Source organism: Schistocerca cancellata, chromosome 6 (assembly GCF_023864275.1).
Source record: "Schistocerca cancellata isolate TAMUIC-IGC-003103 chromosome 6, iqSchCanc2.1, whole genome shotgun sequence".
Lineage (NCBI taxonomy): Eukaryota > Metazoa > Arthropoda > Insecta > Orthoptera > Acrididae > Schistocerca > Schistocerca cancellata.
Genome location: NC_064631.1, coordinates 578,248,969 through 578,267,705, shown reverse-complemented (window position 1 = coordinate 578,267,705; position 18,737 = coordinate 578,248,969). Strand labels below are relative to the sequence as shown.

The window sequence follows — 18,737 nt, the reverse complement described above, 5'->3', positions numbered from 1 at the left end:
CGTACTTGATACGGATTCCGATCTCCAACTGCTGAAGCAGTATTCCATAACAGGCTGAATTAGCGTCTTGTGTGCGATTTCCATTAACAGAAGCACACCGACATTTTTCGGCTCTTCCAACAAATCCAAGTCTTCCGCAAGGCTTGCCAATAAACTTATCTTACGTCTCCGTCCCATTTCATAGAGGTTCAAGTATATCCTCTATATCTTTCTATAATGTGACGTACTCCGGATGTACATCCCTAGTCTTTAACTCGGATGCTATCTACAGATGCTCAAAATAAATTCTGTCTGTTAAGGATGAGGACACAGTGCACGGGTCTGGGTTTACTCAATCACAAATTCCGTTTATTTTTTCCTTTTTTTTCAGGCACGTAACAGTTGATCAGACCTGTACGAAATACATCAAGTCAATCTGCGTCAAATGTTCTTTAATATCCCATTTGAAGTAAATACCTCACGCTAGATATAAGTAACGGATGATGATGTATTCTTTGTTTTTTGGTCTCTGTAACTGTCGCACATAACATATATTGTCGAAGGGCCGTAGCATTTAGCCTGTTGTTATCAGCGAGGCATGTTCTACGAGGACGGTTAAGACTGGTAAAAAATCAAAGAAAAATGATTGTTTCGTAAACAATTCACCTTGCTCCTCGACAAACTTTGCTTTGAGGGATATACACTTGGTCCAGCGATCCTCCAGCTTTTTCATCCCAGCAGAAAAACTGGTTTTTCAGACACTGCAAAATACTCGTTGACTACAACTATCACTTCCACATTTGATGAAAATTTCTTCACAGTAAGCTTAAGTTTCAAGTTAGGGAACAGGAAGAAGTCACTTGGGGCTAAGGCTAAGTCTGGTGATGAGGAACCAATTCAAAGGCCAGTTCTTGCACTTTTTGCCATTATTTTCGCCGATGTGTGGGATGGTGCATTATAATGGTGCAAGAGCATTATTTTGTGTGCCAGCCTTGGTCTTGTTTCAGCCAATGCACGTTTCATACGACTCAACAACGAAGCATAATAGGCTCCAGTTATGGTTCTGCCTTTGTCCAGGTAATCTATGATGATTATTCCTTGGCAGTCTCAAAAACAGTGCCCATCGCCTTACCAGCTGGCAAAATGGTCTTCGTCTTCTTCGGTGCACTTTTACCAGCCTCTGTCCATTGTTTTGACTCTGATGTGTAATGATGGATCCAGTTTGCATAAATAGTCCCAAATCCGAGTACAAAATCTTGCGGATTGCGATTAAACATTGCCCGACACTGTGTTGAAATTGTGTGCCAGATGTGCTTTTGGTCGATAGTTAGCAGTCGCGGTACCCATCTCGCACACAACTTCTTTATAGCCGATTCTCTGTACAGGATATTTGCACTCGCTCAGTTGAGTAGCTACATTCTAGGCAATCTCATGAATTTTTATTGTCAATGGTTTACTTTTATGGTGGACGGCCGACTCGCACTTCTTCTTCAGTGCTTATCTGACCACGTTTAAATTCATTAATCCAAAAGAAAATTGCCTTCAATCATAGTGCACAGTCAGCGTGAACTTCATCCAATTCTGTTTTGATTTGTGTGGCAGTCCAACCCTTCAAATGAAAATGTTTAATAACAACAGGAAACTCGGTTTCTCCATTTTCCGACGACTGTCAAGAATGAACTGAACGCTGTACATTGCTGAAATTTTTTATACGATCCTTAGAATAATCAAATTCACCAACCATGAAGGGGTAACAAAAATGTAGCATTCTTTTCTGGAAATTTACCAGACTTATCAAATCACTCATGTACCACTCTCCATGAAAGTTCTACGCTCTACGGCCTCCTTGGTGAAAGGATAGGCGATGCTTTGGTATCGCATTCCATTTCAGCTGTCCCTTTGCATAAAAAAAACACTACTACGCACTATATTCTACAGAACGTTGAGCAGATGTCAACGGAAAGAAAAAATTACGATGGGCGTGAAGGAAGAAGTTCCTTTCAGTTAGGTGCCTGAACAAACATTGAGGTTCGTCAAGATAATAGCATCACAGAAATCTTTCTTTTTTGCTGTCTGAAGCCTGCCAAGGTGACAAAACCTCGAAGTATGCGTCATCTCTGTCAAGCGCAGCTTGGTGAACAAGCGACTGAGCTACATCATCTCCCTAAACCGTCCAGCCACCTTACATTGTTGACTAGTTATAGTCTATTTTAGAGCAAAGAACCTTTCGTAGTTTTGCTGACGCTAAGTGTTTATCTACACTCTGACTGATAAAAAATCTTCCGCTAACAAGTCGTGGGTTGCTTGTATCCACTCCGTGGTGAATCAAAACTGCACAATAAACTACAGGTAGTCCTACGCTGTAATTAACGCAGTAACTCACATACTTCAGTTGTTTCGCTAATCACACCTGAGAACAAAAGTATATGCGGCTGCACGCCAGCTATAAAGTTTTATGTCACTCTACTTCCTAGAATACAAAAGGTAATACAGTTGTCAATTCGGAAATTGAGTGCAGACTACTCTGGACAAGCAATTTAAAATCAAGATGGAAATACAATGACCAGTGTTGTGCCACAAATCTGAATAATCAGCACTCTATCTGATATGAGCTATAGTCCGCAAGCATAGAGGGTACTACATTAACAATGTGCCTTAGAAATAATTGTCTCTTCGTGCAAAAGATGTCGGGCTTATAAACGTGCTAAAACGTATGCTTTCACTTGTACTAAAAATGAACTACTCTTACTGCGCTACGGCCTGTACATAACATCGAAAATGAATGAATGATATGATAACTGTTTCATCGTTGCTACGAAGTGCTGAGCAAACGCAGATTATGAGCATCTTTTTAGTACTCTTTATTAGAGCTTTTGCCAAAAAAAATTCCATAGCTTATTAAGATACGTGTCACCTCGCTACCTAAGGATAAACACAAACGAAACTGAGGGAAAGCCATGCTGTCCGGAAGGCCAACGCGAGCTCACCGGTCAAACTGCCCTGAGTTCCGACAGAGAAAGCTCTCGCTCTGAGCCGCGGTAACGTGCTGCCGGTTTATGAAGGGGAAAGACCGGCTTACCCTCAAATCGGGAAAAATCGTTGTCTGGTGCGGATTACACCTTGGCGTGGCTGGAATATGGATTTCGTCCCTCCTGGGCTGAAAGTCTGACATCTCTGCATAAATCCCATAATCCTCTCGGCGCACAGCACATTTTGTGTTCAGTCCCTGATGTTCTCATTTCAGCTGGCACTGTTACCGGAGAGTTGAACGGCTCATGCACCTTATGCGGTCACGTACCGCGAGCATTCACCGTTGTCCTTTTTTGCTAGTCTTTCCTGAAGTCGGTGCACTGCTGACTAGGTAACGCTGGCAGCAGACCTAGTCACATGATGCTGAACTGAAATATTTGGATCATGAACGTGGAATATTGCAATCACTTCAAACAGTGGAATGATTTTGTATGTAGGTCGACGTACGATTCCTCTTTCGATGCTACCAAATCTGAGTACGCTCGTTCTTTTCAGTAGATGGAACGCTATATTACAATGAAGAACTTATGATTATGGATGGAAGATCACTGCTATAAAGAAAACGAGAACTGATCACATAACGTTCGTCTCCACTACTGGTAAGAAATGAACATAAGCTTGTGGCTCCTACTCACCACAATGGTCTAGGGACACTGGAACAGTGTACTGGTGTACTGTCAATTAATGACGGTAAGGGCCTAGAAGTTCTGATATCATTTATCCAGTCATCTTTTAACACATGGAGTTAAAAAAACAATGTATTCCGAAAATTACATTCTAACGTAAGTCCGTTATCTATTTACTGATTCGTACGTAAATCCGCCCCCCCCCCTCCACCCAAGAAAGAAACATCTCTTTCTCTCGCTTAAAATATTCAGCTCGCTGTTTCCACAGAAGATGGTAAAATCGAGACTTCACTCACACTGGCGTCTTCGTTGTTGAAGAAAAATGTATTGACCCTGGCTTGAGATGCTACTTAATGGAACGACAAACAGCTACATAAAAGCTAAAACCGCCTGTTGTATGTGGACAGCTGACTACTTAATACAAAACAAGGGCCGAGTATCCACTACGAGCTCACTGTAACCTCTCCCAAGCATTTTGAAGTGGAGGCTCAAGGCGTCAGAAAATTTTAAAATGCGTGTTCTACTGGTTTAGCTGTCGGCTAGGACGGTGGGCAGATTTCCAGCTACGTTGAGGACTGTCCGTGTGTCAGCATATTTAACAATGAATTAAAATAGTGTGTACCGAAACTGATATATTACCCCTCTGGAACAACTGAAAAGTTATGATACCGAAGTATACGAAGACTTAAAGGTTGTAGGTCAGAAGGATAACACGTCACTGGAATGGTTTCCTAACCCATTATTTGTCTACGTCATTTCTCCTAGTTTTCAGTGGGATACGCACTGTACGTGCCGGTAGACTTTTAAAAAATGTCTATTTTAGTAATTAAAGAGATACAGTCTAGTTCGATAACGCTACAAGATCGAATGTTGAGGAGAATGACTACGTCTTCTTCCGGACATTGTTCGCTGAAGCATTTTCGAGTCGGCAACTTATTGAAATCTGCCTTGTAGCTCGTCGGTATTTAGTTAACACGCAGTAACCACCGCTAACCAAACGGTCATGAGCTCGCAGTACACGCCTTACTAAGGCCATTATTTCCTCAACAACTGCACTTTAGCCGGCCGTTGTGGCTGAGCGGTTCTAGGCGCTTCAGTCTGGAACCGCGCGACCGCTACGGTCGCAGGTTCGAATCCTGCCTCGGGTATGGATATGTGTGATGTCCTTAGGTTAGTTAGGTTTAAGTAGTTCTAAGCTCTAAGGGACTGATGACCTCAGATGTAAAGTCCCATAGTGCTCAGAGCCATTTGAACCATTTTGCAAGGGCGCGAGATTTGAGGCGGTAAACAACAAGCTGCGATCAATCAAACAATCAGATGTTGCGAATCACACCGATGGAAAGAAATAATGCTCACCACGTTAAGAATAGGACACAACTATTAACGCCATGCAACGCGACAGTTGACCCGTCGGTCCCCTACTCCACGAATACTCATACAAATTCAATGCCTAGACGCTTCGCCTCTTTAATAATGACACTCAAATTTAACTACGGACGTTTCCGTAACATCTTCACAGGCTGCACACGGTAGAGACACCTTTCAGCTCTTGTGGAGAAGAAGAGGACGCAGATCACCTTTTCTTTGAGTACTCCAGACTACATTGACGTGCTACAATTCTTTTACAAGAACTAGCTTGTGAAGACTGGTCATCCATTGCCAACCTGCGTGGTGGCTTTATTAGCAACGCTAGTTCACACACTTTTCTACGCGTTGCACAGATTCACTACTGATGCAGACAATGGACTCCACAAAAGCATTAACACTTGATTTCACAATTATTATTATTATGTTACTGGTCTGTAACTAGGTCTATAAGCTGTGTGTGCATACAAGCAAACAATTATTGTATCACTAATTTTGCCGCGCGGGATTAACCGAGCGGTCTGGGCCTCGCTGCAGTCATGGACTGCGCGGCTGGTCCCGGCGGAGGTTCAAGTCCTCCCTCGGGCATGGGTGTGTGTGTTTGTCCTTAGGACAATTTAGTTTAAGTAGTGTGTCAGATTAGGGACTGATGACCTTAGCAGTTAAGTTCCATACGATATCACACACATTTTTTGAACCACTAATTTTCTATCAATATCAGGAAAGTATGAGTTGGCTATGTGGTGTAAGCTAAAGGCCAATAAAATCAAATCAACAGGACACTGTCCGCTGACACCGTTTCCTCCTCTAGCGGAATGATCCAACAACATGTGAGTGGTTACGAATGCGCTGTCATTTCTCAGAAATAGCTGCATTTGCCAACATTCGACGCTTGATTGAGACCACGCTTACTGGAAGTGTGGAACACCCAGTGGTAATTTTTTAAATTTTCCGTTATATTTAATTCACAGGAAATGCAGGCGTCGTCATTTGACATAGGATATATTTTGGGGTGTGTGCAACATCGTCTAGTTGATTATAACAGGATCTCGCTGAACATGCAAATGTGATTGCCTATACCACTAACACCCATCATCAACGAAGACACGGATAACCCGCAGATTTGCGTTGCTGTTCAGCGCAAGCAAGTCGATTTAACCAGAATGAGATTTTCACTCTGCATCGGAGTGTGCGCTGATATGAAACTTCCTGGCAGATTAAAACTGTGTGCCCGACCGAGACTCGAACTCGGGACCTTTGCCTTTCGCGGGCAAGTGCTCTACCATCTGAGCTACCGAAGCACGACTCACACCCGGTACTCACAGCTTTACTTCTGCCAGTATCTCGTCTCCTACCTTCCCAACTTTACAGAGGCTCTCCTGCGAACCTTGCAGAACTAGCACTCCTGAAAGAAAGGATATAACGGAGACATGGTTTAGCCACAGCCTGGGGGATGTTTCCAGAATGAGATTTTCACTCTGCAGGTCATTAGAGACGGATCTCATGATCAGATTGTGTCAAGGAATGGGAATTCAGCCGTGCCCTTTCAAAGGAATCATCCCGGCATTTGCCTGGAGCGATTTAGGAAAATCACAGAAACCCCAATCTGGATGGCCGGACGCGTATTTGAACAGTCGTCCTCCCGAATACGAGTCCAGCTTGCTAACCACTGCGCCAGCTCTTTCGGTATCCGGATGGGTTCCATAGGATTTATATCAGGCGAATTTGGTCGCCGAGACATTAACGTGAATTCTCTAAAATGCTCCTCAAACAACTGAAGCACGGTTCTGGCTCCGAGACACGGACAAATTACACCACTGAAAGATCACATAGCCGTTGGGGAAGACATTAAACTTGAAGGGACGCAGGTGGTTCGCAGCTGTCAGCGTGTCTTTGATTACCACAACAGGTCGCATGCAAGTGCAGGAGAATGTCTCCCATAGCATGAAACTGCTCCCACCAGCTTGCGTCCACGGCGCGCTGCGCGTTTTGAGCCGTCGTTCGCCTCGATGATGGCGTTTGTGGAGAGGACGATTGTGCTAATGTAGCAAAAATATGATTCACCCGAAGAGCTGACACGTTTCCATTGACCGACGGTCGGATCCCGATGGCCCCGTGCCCAATGCAATCGCAACTGCCGATGTCGTTGGGACATGTGAACACGTAGGGGTTGTCTGCTGCGGATCTCCATGTTCAACAACGTACGATGAACGATGTACTCCGAAACGTAAGTACACCAGCTTTGTGCTGTTTCGGCAGAGATGTCACAGATCACCAACTGCCTACTTCACAGAGCAGATTAGCCTCCGAACCCCACGTTCTGTGACGAGTCGTGGATGTCCGACCATCTTCTACCTCTTTTCATAGATGCTCATGATAGTAGAACATTCGACCAGCTTTGCCATTTTCGAGATACTCGTTCACAAGCTTGCTTAATACGAGGATGAGTCAAATGAAAACCTTAAATATTTTTTTAAATATTATTTATTGAGCAGAAGTGGTACAAAGCTGTATCACTTTTCAACATAATCTCCCCCACGCTCAATGCAAGTCCTACAGCGCTTAAAAAGTGCAAAAATTCCTTTAGAAAAAAAATTCTTTTGGTAGTCCGCGCAACCACTCACGCACCGCGTGGCGTACCTCTTCATCAGCACGGAACTTCTTTCCTCCCAATGCGTCTTGAGTGATCCAAACATACGGAAATCACTTGGGGCGAGGTCTGGTGAGTATGGTGGATGAGGAAGACACTCAAAAAGCAGGTCTCTGATTGTTGCAACTGTTGTACGGGCAGTGTGGAGCCTTGCATTGCCATGTTGCAAAAGGACACCTGCTGACAGCAATCCACGTCGCATTGATTTGATTGCAGGCCGCAGATGATTTTTTAGGAGATCTGTGTATAATTCGCTGGTGACAGTGGTCCCTTTAGGCATGTAATGCTCCAAAATGACGCCTTTTTCGTCCCAAAAGAGCGTCAGCATAACCTTCCCTGCTGATGGTTCTGTTCGAAACTTATTTGGTTTTGGTGATGAGGGATGGCGCCATTCCTTGCTCGCTTTCTTCGTTTCCGGTTGGCGGAAGTGAACCCAGGTTTCGTCCCCAGTAACGATTCTTGCAAGGAAGCCATCACTTTCTTGTTCAAAGCGCAGAAGTTCTTCACAAGCATCAACACGTCGTTCTCTCATTTCAGGAGTCAGCTGTCGTGGCACCCATCTTGCAGACACTTTGTGAAACTGGAGCACATCATGCACAGTGTGGTGTGCTGACCCATGAGTAATCTGTAAACATGCTGCAATGTCATTCAGTGTCACTCGGCGGTTTTCCTTCAATATGGCTTCAACTGCTGCAACGTTCTGTGGAGTCATAGCCCGCTGTGCCTGACCTGGACGAGGAGCACCTTCCACTGAAGTCACACCATTTGCAAACTTCCTACTCCATCGTAGACTTGCTGCTGTGACAAACATGCATCACCGTACTGAACCGTCGTTCGCCGATGAATTTCAATACGTTTCACGCCTTCACTACGCAAAAACTGAATAACAGAACGCTGTTCTTCCCCGGTGCATGTCGCAAGTGGGGCGGCCATCTTTATACTGATACTGAGACGGTATGTGTGCATCTGCACTATGCTGCCACCTACAGGCCATTCTGCACGCTGTTTGTAGCACGCTTACCAACTTACAAATGGCGCGAAATTTCGATTTGTTATTACAAATTTAAGGTTTCCATTTGACTCACCCTCGTAATAATCTGTCCTTTGTCAAAATCGCTTATTTCAATGCATTTCCCCATTTTCAGCTCTTACCTTCGCTAGTGATCCCCAGTCCGTGTCTGTTCCGCTTACCAGGGGGCATCCAACGTCGCAGTGGGAGTGGTCATAATATTTTGACTCACCAGTATACTACAGACAGCGACTCGTTCAATAACAAAGAGGCTCTACAAATATTTGAAACATTTAACACCATGCACAGTTCGTGAATGCGACGTCCGCTGCCCTAACAAGTAAAATACTTCTACCACACCCTCTCACCACTAACCGATTTTATGAGTCTCGGCATACGCTGTTAGTCTGGTAAACGGAAACGGACTTGACTGCTTTTTCGAGTACATCACGAACTCATTTGTGACGGCAACAACTCCTAATTTCCTCTACCTTCTCTTTCCTCCGCGTTTCTGAAGCTGATAATTTGCTAACGGCATCAGGAGCCTCATCTCCAGTGCTTGATTATTGTGTTCTGACAGTCGGAACCGGCGATTACAGTTATCCATAAAACTAACGACACGAGCTTGCTGTTCGCTGGTGGACGTGAAAGTCCCTATTAAAGCAAGCCGATTCGCTTTTTCGTCGGTACAGTGGTTTTAGCTACATCTGGATAAGCGGAAGACAACAGTGATTCACCGCAATCTGGACAACATAACCACGGTATCAAGGGAGTTTCAGAAATAACTCCCACTTCAGAAGAGATCATTAACATATTTTGCAAAGTAGAAGAGCAAACACAACGACATTACTTCACAATTTCTCGTGTCAACAAATGTATGAGAAAGTGTGACATGGTGTTGTTGCGCTCCGTGTGCCAGATAATGATATATTCGCACAACATGTAAGTAAAAGTGTCAATGAGATTATATAAATTATGCCTTTTGCACAGAGGCAGCAACATTTCGGAACATTGTCTCACTGCTACACTCAGCAAAAAATCTTTTCACACTTCTCATGAATTTGTAATTAACAACTAACGTATAAATAATAGTTAGGCACGTGATGATAGCAGCCTGCTGTCAAAACGCGTCGTGCCAATGAACAATGGAACAACATCGTCGCTAAAGTTGAGAAAGAGTAAATAATCTTGATCATTTCCTTCCACAACTGAATAAACCTCCAGCAAAGCGCTGCGTGTTGTTGTATTTCGTCACCTGAACGTGTTCATTTAAAACAAAATCGTTTGTGGTGTAATAAACTCACACGTAATGACAACAATCGTGGTTTTTATTAACATTCTGAAAACGTCATTTTCTAAATTTCGCAATAGTGTCTACGCTCAAGGTCAAATATTCAATTAGAAGTAATCGTAAAGCACAAAATTTACAATCTCGTTACGAAAATCTTTCGCTGTATAGCTGATTTCGTTGCTCTTTCAAACTTTAAAAGATTAGTTTATGAACCCTTTATAGCAATAGGAGATTTTAAAAACTAATGCTCCAAATCAGACCCGCAGAAGTTGCCAGTTGGTCGCGAACAGCGAGGATTCTCTTGAGGGCCCTGAAACAATTACAAAAGATAAGAACTTATGTAACTCGGATACTTATACGTGGTTAACACAGCTGGAAGGACCCATGCATAGCTGCTTGACAACGTAGGGTACTTGAAGCAAGTGTGAGACGTGCCATGTAGTTTAGAAATAGTTCTAAAGCCTTTTCTTCCGATTGCACAAACAAAAATACTCTTTGACGTACACACGCTGGTCCTTTAAACAAGGCTTATTATAATTAAAAGCGAAAACTGACACTTGTGGTCGTATCATAGTTAGCGCTAAAGTATCTAAAATGTAAATTTTTTGATTAAGTCGCCATTTCACACTCATGACCTTCGACAATGACATCGATCTGCTGTAGAATCCTAGAACATTTTCTGAACTCAAACTTAATGGGGTATTTCGAACGAGAATGACCTAAATGCCAACAAGCGTGGATTCCGAAAAGAGCCATCACGTGAAACCAACTCGCACTTTTATCACACGACATACTAAAACTTCGGATCAAGACAGTCCGGTAGATGCGGTATTTCTTGATTTCCGAAAAGCATCTGACTCAGTACCACATCGACACTTATTGTCGAAAGTACGATAATTTGGGGTATCAAGTGAAAGTTGTGACTGCAATGAGGGCTTTTTGGTAAGGAGGACACAGTATGTTATCTTGTATGGACAGTCATCGTCAGATGTAGAAGTAATTTCGGGTGCGCTCCAGGGAACTCGACGTTCATGTTTTATATTAACGATCTTGCAGACAATATTAATAGCAATCTTAGACTTTTTGGAGATGATGCGGTTATCTATAATGAAGTACTGTCCACAAGAAGTTGCACAAATATTCAGTCAGATCTCGATAAGTATTCAAAGTATGCAAAGATTGGTATCTTCCTTTAAATGACCAAAACTGTAAAACTGTGCCCTTCGTAAAACTAAAAAACATAGTATCCTGTGACTATAATATCAATGAGTCACTGTTGGAATCGCCCAACTCATACAAATACCTGGGTGTAGCACTTTGTAAGTATATGAAATGGAATGATCATATAGGGTAAGGCAGGTGGTAGACTTCGGTTTATTGGAAGTGCAACCAATCTGCAAAGGAGATTGCTTACCAATTACTGGTGCGACCCATCCGAGAATACTTGTCAAGTATGTGGGACCCATACCAAATAGAATGGCGGGGGATATTAAACGTGTACAGAGAACGGCAGCATGAATGGTCACATGTTTATTGTACTTGCTGGAGAGTATTACAGTGATGCGGAAGAAATTAAACTGCCAGATTCTTGTCGACAGACGTAAACTAACCTAAGAAAGTCTAGTAACAAAGTTTCAAGAACTGGCTGTAAATGATGACTCCAGGAATATACCGTAACCCTCTACCTATCGCTCACATATGGATCGCTGGATAAGATTAGAATAATTACTGCACGCACAGAGGCATTCAATCATGTTTCCGGTGAATAGAACGGGAATAAACCCTGATAACTGGTACAATGGGAAGTACCCTCTGCCATGCACTTCGCGGTGGTTTGCATAGTATAGATCTAGATGTAGATGGCCCACTGTTTGGGAATGTGGTACATGCGTGATGAGGGCACTTGTACAGTTATCTGCGGGCTTAAGATGTCTAACGCGCCAATACGTTGCGTGAAGGATAGGTCGAGCAGGGCCCCCGTACCTTGGCCCCCAATCTCAGTCCTCTGGATTTTTCAGTCTAGGGTGACGTCAAAAGTGAAGTGTACAGCACTTCCGTTGGTACTGTTGAAGAACTGGAGAAGCGAAATGTGATGATCCGACGGTGCTTGAACGAATTCGCAAGTCATCGCAGAAACAAGAGTGCCGTATTGCGTCCCAATGCAAGGATGACTCGTGGAACAGACGCTTTGAGCGTACAGCGAACTTTGGCAATTATCGCGCTAAAGTAGCACTGTATTTCTTGTTAAGGTATAAAATGGGCATTTGTACCTCAATTACAAGACTTAATTGATAAGTCCACATTTCAAACACATTTGTACTATTCGGGAGGACGACGGTTCAATCCCGCGTCCGGCCATCCTGATTTAGGTTTTCCGTGATTTCCCTAAATCGCTCCAGGCAAATGCCGGGATGGTTCCTTTCAAAGGGCACGGCCGACTTTCTTCCCCGTCCTTCCCTAATCCGATGAGACCGATGACCTAGCTGTCTGGTCTCCTTCCCCAAAACAACCAACCAACCAACCACATTTGTACTAACGAAAACATATCATACTGAATTCAAGAACTTCTTGAACCCACACACTGTCATTTATTCTCGCAAAGAGCTAGTTTGCAGACCTATGTTTATTGGAACGTGTCTGCTTCTATATCGTATAATTTCACCCCCCCCCCAAAAAAAAAGGTTCAAATGGCTCTGAGCACTATGGGACTTAACATCTAAGGTCATCGGTCCCCTGGAACTTAGAACTACTTAAACCTAACTAACCTAAGGACATCACACACATCCATGCCCAAGGCAGGATTCGAACCTGCGACCGTAGCAGTCGCGCGGTTCCAGACTGAAGCGCCTATAACCGCTCGGTCACAGCGGCCGGCCCTAATTACACGCAGTAAGTTTTCGCTGTTAATTATGATACATACCGTATAGCTTCACACACAGCTTAAAGTCAAGGATGCCCTACGACAATTTTTAGGGAGGAAGGGCAAGACCTTGGGTTATGGCGTATCTTTATATTCTGGAAGACCAATGGCGACTTGCAAGTAGCCGTAAAAAGTACCATTTCCGATCCTGTTAAAAATCTATGTAATGTCGACTTTTAAATCATTTTTTTGAAAGAATAACTCCTGACTATGATATGTGGTTTCCTTTCCCTGAGAGCTTGTGAGGGGGGGGGGGGGGGGACTTACTCGAAACTGTCTCCTCCTCGCAGTCGTCTGTACTGCAGCTCTCAACTCTGTTAATTTTGCTTCTTTTTTCTTTCTCGAGTCGGCTATCACACCTAATTAGGATGCTGCACATGGCGTCGATTGTTCTTTTCTCAGACACTGATATACGCTTCTTGACCATCCTCACACAGTCACTAACATACGTTTCTTGATCATCCTCACACAGACTGTAACGACTGTTCCGCTTCTCTGGCACCTCGCAGTCATTAAGTCGTTCGTGGCATTGCTCTCATGTTCAAACACGAACTTACATGGTGTGAACATGATAACAGTAAAACCATTCTATCGATACGTTCTGTTTCATTCCATTATTGTTTTCATTTCACTGAATTATTTCTAAATCCCTGCCGAGCCTCGTCAGTAAGCCGCATACATTTCTGTTACGATTTTCTTTTCAGATTGACATGTGTTCATGGGTGTCTTTACAGAATGAATGCTAGCTCATTTCGATGACGTGTGAAAGAAACAGGAAAAAAAAAACCTGCTGAACGAAGATTGTATTATTACTTTGCTTTGCACGCCTGTTGCTTTCATACACTTACGTCACATGATTGAGTTACCATACACAGTGTTCTGTTTTATACTTTTATGAGTCTTGTTTTACTGAAGTTTAACTTTTGATTAGTACACTTCAGAATCCTACAGGCTGTTATCGTTTAAATGTACATGTTTTTGCTATTTTACCTCGTACTCTGGACGAAGCTATGCTGCACATCATCGAGGTGGGCTACATGTTTATTTGCTTTAGTTCCACAAGACTACTGTACAGTTATCACAAGATTATAAAACGCGCTACATTAAGTGAAAGATTTAGTCCAGAACTAAATTGTTTACTGAAAAAGAAGAAACAAATCATTGAAAAGCGGTTACCGATTATTACACCTTTTTTTGCAGCAGCGATTCAATGTCTGACAGTTGAAAAATAGTTTTATTTTGCAGTAATAGATTTTATACCGCGTTTACATTTTCAATAACATGATTTTTCACAACCCGTTGTGCCCACAATTAACCGCAATAATAAAATACACACAACAACTTCTTTTTTTAACCTTTTTGGCAGTGAGCGGGAGATACGATGCACTACTTGATCGGCCTTTGTTAAAGAGAAAGCCTCCTTCACGCACTCCTTCAATGCTGAATTTTGAAATGAAGTGATTCATCGCAAGTTTGTCACATAGTCTGCAGCTTCGTAATTATTCTTCGTGAAGTTCTGTAATTTACATAGTCTTCGATCCTTATGCTATCACAATGTATGCAGCCTTTGGTTGTTCTGAAAACATTTTAACTCCGCAACATGTAAGTACGTCTGACAACGCGTTACATTGTGTTGTGGACAAAAAATCTAACCATGTCACAGGCATCTGAACACTAAATTAATTCTTACACGAAACACTGCCGGATAGAAGAAGAATGCCGGTAGAGGAAGAATCTTATAACAGGAGTACCTTCGTAAGTAATGGTTACACAGCGATAACGGAAGTTGAAGGATTCATTTCCACTACACATTGCCAATTGCCATGCGAATGCACGCGCCATCTACCTTCAAGAACAGCTGGTGTCTCAACGCGCGACCTTGCGGCGAAAGTAGAAACCACAGTGGGAAGATGGAAATGTGGTACAGGAGGTTCCAATGTCACTATTGCTCGTCCTCCTATAGGAGTTTATTACCGCATCGTATTTTTAATTTGAGAAATAACTGCAGATGCGGGGTAGAAAAAGGGAAAAATATTTCCACTGCGTAACTGAGTTGGGACCGTGGATAAAGTTGTGAAATCACGAAGAGAATTGTTAATGCGATAGCAAAAGTACTGTCAACAAAGATGTGTCAAGTCTTCACACTCTTTAACGTTTACTTACCCTATTGAGCCAGCACGACGTTTCTGGATGACCTTGGTAGGGTCAGTCCCTGCAAAAAGAAAAGCGTGCAACAGACTATTACTTGGTGCTCATCGTCGAACAGCTGATAAGAAAATTGCATGCAACCTCTCACACGATATCAGCTTATCTCTTACTAGAACACATGTGACAAAGAGATATTTTTTTCTGTTAATTTCACGACCGAGGATGTGCCCATCGAATTCAACTACGATGAAACATATTAATAAAATTGACTACACACCGACATGACTGTACGCCAAGATGTATTGCCGTGACGAAGATTTCGACTTTGTTTGGTGCATTATATCGGTCACTCTTATAAATCCTATAAGTTACTAATTATTTTCGACCAATAATATTACAATCACAAATCTGCCACTTTATGAACTGCACCCAATATGTACACTTCAGATACAATTATTTACTGACTCTGCTCGCTAAAGATGGAGAAAATTAACATGATCAATACGCCTATCCGCATAAATGAATACCTTAATTCTCAAATGCCTTAACCAACTATGTTCCTGTTTGACAGGAGGGCTTTCGTTACTTATGTCAGATTTTCTTCTCCGAGAAAATGAAAATCCGTAAAAAAATGTAAAATACAGGTAAGAGGACGTGGCATAAACTTCACACCTGATAGATATATAAACAGCATATGAAAACATTAACGACCTAATGTTTTCACAAGCTGAAACATAATGTGGTGACACTACCACAATCCCGTAACAGCATGCTTCGGTACAATGCAGCTTTAGAGGTCCACATTTTTATCAGCGTAGTGTAAGCTACAGAAACCTTGCAAGTATCTTATTTTCCCTTAAAGCAACTTTAATATTGTTGAAACATATTTTAATTTCACAACAATCAAGGACGTCTGCATTAAAGTATCTTACCTGGTACAGAATGAGTAGTTAATGCGGACATCTGACTTCGTATGCATGCGTCAGTAATGATGTTCTTCGAAACTCACGAACACTTACAAATCCTTCAAGCAGAACGATTTAAAAAGCACGTACTATAAACGCCTAAAAAGTCAAAAACATTGTTTACAGCAACATGGAGGCCATATTCATTTCTCGTGTTTACCGTGGATTTCCGAGAACACACGATCAAATGCGCCATCTTTGGTCATAACCAAGAGCAAGGGTTTGTTTTGACAGGTTAGAATGAATAAGGTTAGGGACGTGTTATAGTAGGAGGCTCGAAATCGGGGCAAATAATACCATGCAGAACCGCAGTCAGACGAAAGTTGTTTTTATGGATGCTAGCAAAACACAAAAGTCCAGCCCGCGCATCGCAGTTATTACTTTTCAGTCGATTCATTTTCCTGTTCCTCCTCACGAGTTGAAACCAGTAAGGATTTCCCTGTTCCTTCCATTGTATATCTTACTTTACCTCATATTTCATATAAGACAGGGAAGCAAGCGTTCTCACCTTTCCTTTGCATTATAGCAAGAAAAGTCCGTCTGTGTTCTACGTAGCATATTAGTGTTCGTTTAAATCTAGCCTACAATAACACCAAATGATCCAGCTGCTTTCATTGACATCTCCTTCGTTGTATGAATCAAGCGTTTGCTCCAAGTAGGCAGGTTGGACAGAGATGATAATCTGGTAATAAGTTATCAAAACATTAAAACTGTCATCGATACAAGTCATTGTTGCTGTGGGATATACTAAACACATTAGTACGAAAATTGGCATAATTTAAAATTTTAACTTCATGCATTGGACGGAATATGGATACTAAAAATGTATAATCTACTTAGGCCACTGATATATGGTTCGGATATGCAAAGAATTTGTAGAACAGATTCTCTTTGGCAGTATTGCAGCGATACAATGTTGGCATTTTGAAATCTTCGTTGGATGTTTATTATCAAAATCGATAGTGAGGTCATCAAATTGTGTTTGGGTGCATAAAAATCCTGTTGCAATGTGAAAGTTTGCCTTACTATACATAACAAGCCATACCGAGTTAACAAAATTGCCCAATAGAAGTTTCATTTATCGAAACTAGTAATTTCTCATGGAGAAGAGCGAGGCAGAACATGTCCCCGCAGAATCAGCCTTAGATATTCCTCCTGCCGAAGTGCCGAAAGACGATGCTCCAGAGTCTGAAAACGATGCTACAGTTGCGGATAAGAAACTGGCTAGTCTTAGACTCTTATTGGAAAAAGATTTATTAGCAGCGGACGTGAAATGGAGTTTATTTGTGGCTGCTTGTCAACATTACAGGCATGACACTTGTCTCAAACCTTTCCCTCCGAAGTTCCTTAAAGAAGACAGTAAAGACATTGATTCATTGGTACGTATTTATTTTTGTGTGTAATGTTAAGGTTGCTCAAGAACATACTCATTAGGAAGTAGTACATTGTTGAAGATTATTTCAAACTGTTAATAAACCATAAAGCAGTTTAAATACGAAATAAGTAGAATGTATGAGGAAATAGAATGTGTGTGGTAAATGCCACTGACAGGAAGCGAATCGTATTGGATTGTTGAGTCATTCTCTTTGAGAGCTTACCCGGATAATTTATATATTTTGCAATTTATGCGCGCACTTATGAAGAAATGCTAGTGGTTTAGTGGGTTTAAAACTCTGCTTTGTAATTTAATCAAAATACATTTAGTACAATGTACTGCTGCATGTTGAAAAGAGTGTTGTAGAATGTCTTGTTTAGCGACTACATTGTAAAAAGAAAAGTTGTAGTATTGCATAATGTGGGTTTTTACACGATTGTAAGACAGCTGTCTGCAATTATCTAATTTAAGACCTTATCAGCTACTCTGTATGCTGCTTCTGCATGTTTGAACCTGAGACCTGCAGTTATATTCTTGAAATAAATACATCCCATATAGATAGGCTACATACGCCTAGAAGAAGAATAGAAGGGCCCATTAACAATTTTAGTAGACACTTTTGATTCCCCTCTTGTCCCCAAGCAATTCTTAGTTCAGTTCTATGCATGTGAATGATCACCTTATAATGTAATGCTTCTGCTTGGTGGAAGGGACAGTGGATTTTTATTATGTTCTCAGTTCCTTTATTGACTGCCATCAAGAGGCTAGGATGGGGAGGCCATATGCAAATAAACATGATTTATTTGCATGTTCATTTGTGGATTTGGTAGTAGCCTACTTTGGACCAATCTACAGATTGTGAAACGAACTTTGTCTGATCTTTGATTTCTCAGATTTTGAATTTTTTTGTACATTTGTATTGGTAGTTGCTTGCAGAAAAAATCACAACTAAAAATCTTTTGGACCTTTCATTTTTGAGTTATTTATTTTTAAAGCTTACAAAATTATGTATTTTGTTGGTTGTTAAAACATTAAAATCACAATATCTCAAAAACTATTTGACTTGCAAACCTAAAACTTACATCACATTATTTACTTTCATACAAGCTTTAAAAGTACTTGCTACTTGATGATATTCATAATAGTGCAGAATTTTCCCAAATCAGGCTTTGGTTAATTTTCGGAAATTTCAAAATCAGATTTATTTATTGAAAAAAGGTATGTTAGTTGTATATTATTTGTTCATGTGTGTGACAAATATCATATTGATATTCCCATGGTAACATCCACCATTTGACCAAAAGTATCCAGACACCTGTCTGAAAATGGCTCAAAAGTTCATGGTGCCCTCCATAGGTAATGCTGGAATTCAGTATGGT

General features: G+C 41.7%; 2 protein-coding genes across 5 annotated transcripts in view; one reads left to right on the top strand and one right to left on the bottom strand.

Moving 5' to 3' along the window:
- Positions 1-16,681, bottom strand: part of LOC126088561 (aryl hydrocarbon receptor nuclear translocator homolog) — a 541,269-nt gene extending 524,588 nt beyond the window's left edge. Inside the window, exons 1-2 of one of the 2 annotated variants that reach the window (XM_049906748.1) lie at positions 16,492-16,681; positions 15,034-15,082 (exon numbers count right to left, since the gene is read on the bottom strand). In XM_049906748.1, the coding sequence (XP_049762705.1) occupies positions 15,034-15,082; positions 16,492-16,504 (62 nt within the window). In that variant the 5' untranslated portion in view covers positions 16,505-16,681. Of the gene's footprint in view, positions 1-15,033; positions 15,083-15,950; positions 16,133-16,491 lie in introns of those variants that run through there. The other variant, XM_049906747.1, reaches the window with a different exon arrangement.
- A 189-nt stretch (positions 16,682-16,870) lies between these two features.
- The window catches only part of LOC126088562 (protein mono-ADP-ribosyltransferase PARP16), a 59,623-nt gene continuing 57,756 nt past the window's right edge, over positions 16,871-18,737 (top strand). For 2 of the 3 annotated variants that reach the window (XM_049906751.1, XM_049906750.1), the window contains exon 1: positions 16,873-17,362. In XM_049906751.1, coding sequence (XP_049762708.1) covers positions 17,084-17,362 — 279 coding nt within the window. In that variant the 5' untranslated portion in view covers positions 16,873-17,083. Of the gene's footprint in view, positions 17,363-18,737 lie in introns of all 3 variants that reach the window. The other variant, XM_049906749.1, reaches the window with a different exon arrangement.